Raw genomic sequence first — 7,500 nt, forward strand, 5'->3', positions numbered from 1 at the left:
ACCTGACCAAATATGGCCGTGAAAAGGTGATCAACGGGGATAACGACGATGGCGACGATGTCGATAAAAAACAGGGCTCGTGCCAAAATGGAATGTGATTGTAATCTGCCAAGATATTGTGTATCAAGAGCATATCGTATTTTTTCGTGTTCGTTATCGGCACAATCTTTGGCTGGGAGACACAGAAACTGTGCAGACATGTTCGGTTGACAAAACTGGCAATCGAGATCCTAAATTGTGAAACTGAAACGTTGTTTTTGATGCGGTAAGATTATCTAACGAAATGTAAATCGGAAAAGTGAGTAAACGCACCACCAGATGTGTGCAGCAGAACACACCCACCACGCGATTACGCGATCACATTCGAGGAAAACTCGGCTCGGAATGCATCCTCTATTTATACTCGTCATTTTGGACGGGATCTGTTTATCTGTCTGTTTGGCAGCAGCAAGTTCGTTGCCGAGAGATCAAACGGTTTCAAACCATCAACAAAACAATAAAAAATGTCGGTTTATAGAGCGCGATCGAACGAGAATGAAGAAAAAGACAGCAGGGGCAGGCAAAGGCAAGAGAGGAGCTCGCGATCATATGGGAAAATAATGTGAAGCAAGTATTCCATCTGCATTACATTACGAGGTATTGCGTTTCGAGTCAGTGTAGAGCGCCATCCGCGCCAGTACGTTTCAAGTGTTTCCGGTGTTGGTGAGAATATCGTCCCAGGAGGGATAAGAAACGACTTATACCTCTCGGAAACCTCAGAACCACCTTGCAATCGAATCCCTTTTGTTGGTTGTGTTGTAACGGATCCAGGGCAACCAAGTGGAAAAAAGGGAAACGAAGGAGAACCAGACACTTTACACCCAAAAAGGCCCAAAATGGAAAAAAGGACGATTCGTAATTGGAGGAGGGGCCACAGCATTTTTCTAATTTATTGAAAAGTGAAACGCGCGTTCACCCGAGAAAAAAAAATCCCGAACCCGTGGAAACAGACGGCCGTGTACGAGAATCGACCATCGCCTGCGGGACAGGATTATTGGCTTCTCGATTGGTATCCTATGGAAACAGAGAACCCTTCGAGTGGTACAACCATAGTGTGTTGGTTGTGGGGAACTGTGAAAACTAGAAACGTTACATGCTGTGCTGCACTGTCAGCCAACCAAGTCCATTCAATTCCAGTTCAGTCCATTGCATCATTGTATCCGACACTCGCCCGGGGGAATTGGAGGAGGAAGATCATGATATGCTGTGCAGCATCAGCGACACAGAAGCAAGCGATGGCCAAAAAGAGAGACAGAGAGAACAGTCGGCCAGAAGTTCGAACCGACGGTCACAAAACGAGCAACCCAAGACGACCAAAGCGACGAATATTGTTGAAATTGTACGCCTCCAGGGAAGGAAGCGGAGTCCGGCAGAATGCATTTTACAACTCCAGGCCACAGGCCATGAGCGCTGGCAGCACGAGTGAAACGATGGTGTTTCTAGGGATTGCCTGCCCGTTTGCGCCCAAAAACGGTTCGAATATCGAATGTCCTCTACTTGAACGAGGCGCTGGCGTGCATGTGTGTGCAGCAATGAAGTGAAGCGTTGTAAGGCCGAAGCGTTGGATGCGAAGAAGAATTTCAGCTCGCATTTCCCTTTTTGCGTAGCCCCGGAAGACAAGGATCGCCGACGCTGCAGCCGCCCGCAGTCGTCCGTGTCCAGAGAAGCGTAAATAAATTCCGCATCTTTCCGGCGACGACACGTTGCTGTCGCTTCTTCTCGGCTTCCCTCGAAAATCCCCTGTGGCCACCGGGAGGACGCACATTTCTTGGGCGTCATTTATATTCTTTTTTTTTTTTGTTGGTTCCCCCAAAAACCGTTGGTGGCATTCATCTGTTTTCGCACCATTTCGGCCTGGTGTCCGGCCGCTGGCACCAGAAGCATGATTCTTTGGCACAAATTTCCCTGTTTTCTTCTCTCTCTCTCTCTCTTTCTATTTGTCCTCCGTTATGTTGTTGCTGCTGCTCTTCGTTCTGCCGCTGTAATGGTTTGTCTTTACGATTTTCTTGCAGATCTTTTGCAAGAGCTACGCATTGATCACAGGCTGCGCGCGCTGGTGCTGGTGGGCTGCAGACATGCATTTGCGGACATTTGTCTTTGCTTCACATCATCCTCCTGCGCCCTTTGTTGGTGTCCCTGTCCGGTGTGTCGACACCGTTCGGCGAGCATTTCTGTTCGAGAAGACAGAATGCCTTTTCTGTCCATTTTCAAGGACGAAAAGGAAAAAAAGGACAACGATTGCGATCCGGAATTGTGGAAACATTCATAATTCTTTCTTTTAGCTGTGTACGTTTTGAACAGAAATACGAATATCATCTTTCACCAGAATAAAGTTATGGAACTTAATTTTTATAAAGTAACATTGGCATGGATTTGCTGGGAAACGAAACGCAGGAAATGAATGCAACTCTTTAAGTCTGGTTGGCAACCAAAAAGAGAAATGATGCATTTCATTTTCGCTTATTTCTGGACGCTCTCCACCGGTCAACGAACGAGAAGCGAATGTTCAATGAGGCAGCGAGTGGGTTCACTTTTCCCGCGAAAGGCCAGACTACGATCCACCGTTGTTGATTGTCGACGATCGTCTTCCTGTGCACCCGGAAAGCACGAGCTCGATCCTCGATCATCGACTGACGACGACGACGCCAGAGACCCAGACGGGGACCGGGAGAAACCAGAATCGTTCCCCAATCGTTGCCTCCAAAAACCATCCCGGAATAAATAATCACTTTCCTTATCTTTGAGGAAACACGCACATGCACACACACAACGGGAGGAGGACGCATCGAAATGAGATCCAAGAAAACCTTCCACGGGAATCGAAAGTCAAGTGAAACAACATGGAATGGCCTGGCAGTGGAATTGTTGGTATGGCGTGTTTTGTTTTTCAAGACGGAAAGGGAAACACATCCTTTGGCTAATTAAAAACATTCTCACGTGCACCGACCGGAGCACGCCACGATCCATCTACGATTCTTCTTCGTTTTTCAAAAATGATGTTGCACCGAGGCCAAGGGGGAAGAGACTGTTTTTTTCTTCTTCTGACATTAATAATCTGTGACATTTGTTCTCCAAACGGAAAGGAATAGAGAAATCAAAGTAATCATAGTGAACAGGAATGCTCCATCGGGATCGTAACGAAATGCAACAGGATGAGAGATGAGAAGAAACGGTAGAAAAAGCGACCAGAGAGAGAGCAAAGCAACCAACGTCGAGCGTCGATGTAGCATAAAAGTAGAAGGCGAAGCGAGCATGGCCCGGTTTCACATCTAATCATAAAATCGCGATTATAAAATATGATTCGTTCGAATTAATGCAACCGCTCCCCTTCCAGTCTCTCCTGCCCCCCATTTTTCCCTCCTCGTGCGCTCTGTCGCGACCAGGCGTTGGCAAAGAAATGGTACGGTGCCCGGACGACGACGCACACGACTCACGACTTCCAGCTATTTTTCAAGGAACGAAAGAAGAAACCCTTGAAACGATCCTTGAGAATGATAACTGGAGTGGTATAAGCAGAGCGTTCGTTTCATCTCTCCCTCCGCCCCGTTTGTGGCCTGGCAAATGTAATTTTCTTCTCTTCTTCACGCGCACCGTTCTTGCGGCTGGAGCCAGGCTACCTCTTCCTGCCACCCCTTTCAACTCCCCCCTGGCAAGAAGGAGTGTGGTTATTCTAAGGAAAACAATGAGACTTTCCGCGGGCGGACGATGGGGCAGCGCAAAATAAGAAAAAAACAAACGGCAAGCGCACGAGATTGGAAAACCAGAATAACACGCGGCCACCACAACAACAACAACACGGCGTGTGTGCGGATCGTGGAAAACAGCAGAAAGGTTCCGCGCGCTTGCGAGGGTTTGCCGCCCAAAGGCCACCACCAGCCAAAGCGAAGGGAAAAATATATATTTTTCTAATTTATTATTTACCGTTGGCCTTCTTTTTTCTCGATTTCGGCGCCATGTCTGTTGGGTTGCGCTGTTGCTGCCGGGTACCTTCCTCCTCTGCGCGGTGCGGTCTCGGCTGGCTCGTCGTCTCGGGATTCTCTTGTGTCTCTGGGACCGTTCCTCGCGGGTACGTGCCCTGTTGTCGAAGAAGATGCAGACCTCGACCTGGCTAGCTGGCTGGCTGTTTTTTTCTGATTTGTTTCCCCTTAGCTTTCGGTGCTTGCACGCCGGCCTCCCTGCGCTTATCTGGGGGCGTTCGTTTTCGTTCGCTTTATATCATTTACCGGGCGGGTCGTTAACTGTTGAACACCTTCGGCGACGCAGCGGCGATCGGCTCCTTAGATTTCACTTTTCTTGTTTTGTTTTTTTTTCTCTCTGCCGAGCGATTGCGGCCTGCTACGCTGGTTGCTAATTTGATTGAACGACACACGCGCAGCGATCTGACGACACACTTCAAAAAGCGATATGGCACCGAAAGAGAACACTTTACACCACAGCAGCACCACCACCACGCATCCTCATCACATCACAAACACACTTTCCTCCGGGAAGCACTTTTCTTCCTTCTTTTCGAACGGGAGGCCGATTAGAAAATTCACCGTCGCGAAATCACGGCCTTCCCCCCGTAATCTTCCACCAAACAACACACACGCGTTATCACGCGACAGCCACAAGATCCCTCGGGCTACTTGATGAGGCTAATTATGCTGCGAGACCTTTCTAGAGGGCGCACCAGCAGCAGCCAGCGGCGGCGGCGCGTATCCTTATCAGCACCGTTAACTATCGATCAAGCGAACCAGCGGCCTGTTGCTTCTTCAAATCGGTGGCCCGATGGAACTCTGAATGGATGGAATTGTTTTGATGTTTTTCCTCCTCGTTTTTCCCTCTCGCAAACGATTTATCGATTGGCGCGAGTTGTCACAACCGATGCGAACCGAATAGTGGGGGAGGGTGTGAGCTGCAGCTGTCAGAATTCGCATCCACGCCACCCCAAACCGAGCGAATGTTTTCGTGGGAATCGATGACCGGGTCGTGTGATACTACTGGCGCGATACTCAAACACGGTTTGTAGTAGCTGCGGCGTCATTCAATCACGACCAGAACAACTCCTAATTGATGATGCTCTCTCGCCCAACAAACACACTAGAATGCACTCGAGAAACTGTTCTCGCTACTCGACACGGTCGGTGATGTCGAGAATCCCCCCAACACTATGACGTAATTTCGACGGGGCAACCGACGACGACAACACCGTGTGAGGCACAAAACACACTACAAACACCGTGGCGACGATGTCTCGTTTTCTAGTGTTCCGATGGTCGATTGTTGCGGATCATGCTCGTCGTGGTTGTTGCCAAAAAAAAAGGCGGCATAGGCGGATGATGGTCGCTTCTGCTGCTTCTGATGCTTATGCGCACTCGCGAAACACGGAGGACGACACGCACGGCGGTCACAAAATCGATTCCTCGAACCTCGAGAGACAAAGAGAGACTGACGAGAGTCGCCAGCGAGAGAGCCGGGAGTAGAGAGCTTCCGAGCCGTCGAGAAATCTCAACCCGCTCGAACCCACGGACGGTGACACCAACACTAGCAGCGCCTGTTTTTGTTATGCTCGCGATACTGCACTCATACACCGGGCGTATGCTACGCACGAGAACGGGATGGAGAGATGCGCCATCTCGTTTCGCGTCGAATCGGTTGCCGAAGAACAGCCGAACACCGTTCGGTAGAATTGATAGAAGGTGCGTTGGGTGGGTGGGTAGGTAAGAACGAACGTTCAGCGCTCCTGCACTGCACCCCCACACCCCCCCGGGCGGGCACGAGGATTCTGATTCTTGAGAAGATTCGCCACGGCAGCCGGCGGGGTCGGAAAGCGTTATAAATATGTGTTATAAATAATAAACGGCCGCGTACGCGCCTGCCTGCTGCTCTTCCCCTTCCCCGTTTTCCACCCCGCTGTCTGTCCGCTGGTGATGCCAAGATCGCTTTGGGGCGATAAAACATAAACATTCGTCCACCATCCCTTTCCGGCGCACGCTTTCTCGATGCTTTCTCGCTTCGACTGTTTCGCGCCCACAGGAGGTGGCCGTGGTGTGTTGTGCTGGATGATCGATGCTGCAGAGACTGGTGCAGGGGACGAGATCATCGGCGCGAAAGCATAAGCAGCATAGCATACTATGATGATCCAGGATGGACACAGCGGTCTGGAAGCGGCTGGCGCACGAGCGCTGTGTCGTCTGGCGTAAAAATGATTTGTGGGTGGAGAATGGGGACACAGAACTCGCCTCGTCCGAACCGACTCGGACAGAATTTAAATTTCGATCGCACAGCCCCCACAGCATTGGATTTGAATATATATCGGCCAAAAGGGTGATGGAGGGCGAGGGATTCGACAGTGGTTGTCGTCAAGACAACCAGCAAAAAAAATCGAAAAAAGTCGAAAAGAGGATCGCCAGAATACGTTTTGGGGGACATTGGCTGGTGGTGGTGATGTTGGAATCTGCCACGGCACCGGTGAGCAATATTGTTGTGTATTTGGCAAAAATAGATTACCGACAGACGACACAGATTATCCGCCGCTTCGAATCGACGATAGCGATCCGTCTTCGTGGCACTTTCCTTTTGGATTTCGTGGTGGCACAGGCACGGGGGGGGCGGTTAGGGAAAAGAAGTGGTCGAAAGGGTGGGCAACACACATTAAGCGCGATCATTGCCGCCAGCTCAACAAGCAACAGCAACAAGCGCAACAGCGGCTCAATCTGCGCGGCTAGACCGAGTGTCTCGGATGTCCTAAAAATAGTTGTTTTCCTCTCGAGGTTTTTGATCGAAGAGTCAGCCAACCAGCAGCAGCAGCAGCAGCAGCAGCAGCAGCAAAGGCGGCCTCTGCATGACGCGGTTGGTCGCTGTTCCGTTTCGTTTCCGTTCAGGACGTTCTCCTTCCTACATTGCCGCCGTGGTCCGCTCTTTCGGTCGTTGTCGGTTGTGCTGTCTGTCGCGCAACTAGCATTCTTAGTGTTTTTTTTTGCTTCGATTTAAGAGTTTTACCGTCGACGCAGACACACCCCAGGGATCGTGAGTGTCACCCGTCCTTAAAAACGGCTTTCCGCGTCTGATATATCTGTCTGGCTGTCTGTCTGGTTTGGGCGATTGGCCAGAAGGATGGAAGACGCATAGCAAAGACATGCAAAGTCGTCTAATTCGATGGGAGCGAAGGGTTTCTTATAGTTTTATGCATTCAAGATGGAACCTTCCAAGTGCTTCTGTTGGTCCGGAGCGAAACCATTTTACGACAGGCGATTCAAATGATCACGTACGTAGCATATGGAAACGGCGATACCCCAAAAGCTCAGTACCACCTGTTTACGGCTAACAAATCGACTACCTTTCCATCCATCCGACATACCCACGAGCGAACAGGTGCCAAGTGCGAGGTAGGGATCCAGTGTTCTCATGGCTGGATCACGTCCGACTACCAGCAACCAAAGCAGCAGCATACACACCGCAAGCAAGCAAGCAAGCAAT

At 50.2% G+C, this 7,500-nt stretch overlaps 1 protein-coding gene across 2 annotated transcripts in view; it reads right to left on the reverse strand.

The window, feature by feature from the left end:
- The window catches only part of LOC126569161 (bone morphogenetic protein receptor type-1B), a 102,523-nt gene that overhangs the window by 19,071 nt on the left and 75,952 nt on the right, over positions 1–7,500 (reverse strand). Inside the window, exon 1 of one of the 2 annotated variants that reach the window (XM_050226082.1) lies at positions 3,961–5,438. The exons of the other annotated variant lie outside the window; for it this stretch is intronic. Within the exon in view, the coding sequence (XP_050082039.1) occupies positions 3,961–3,994 (34 nt within the window). The 5' untranslated portion in view covers positions 3,995–5,438. Of the gene's footprint in view, positions 1–3,960; positions 5,439–7,500 lie in introns of those variants that run through there. 2 annotated transcript variants of the gene reach the window in all.

Source organism: Anopheles aquasalis, chromosome 2, assembly GCF_943734665.1.
Source record: "Anopheles aquasalis chromosome 2, idAnoAquaMG_Q_19, whole genome shotgun sequence".
Lineage (NCBI taxonomy): Eukaryota > Metazoa > Arthropoda > Insecta > Diptera > Culicidae > Anopheles > Anopheles aquasalis.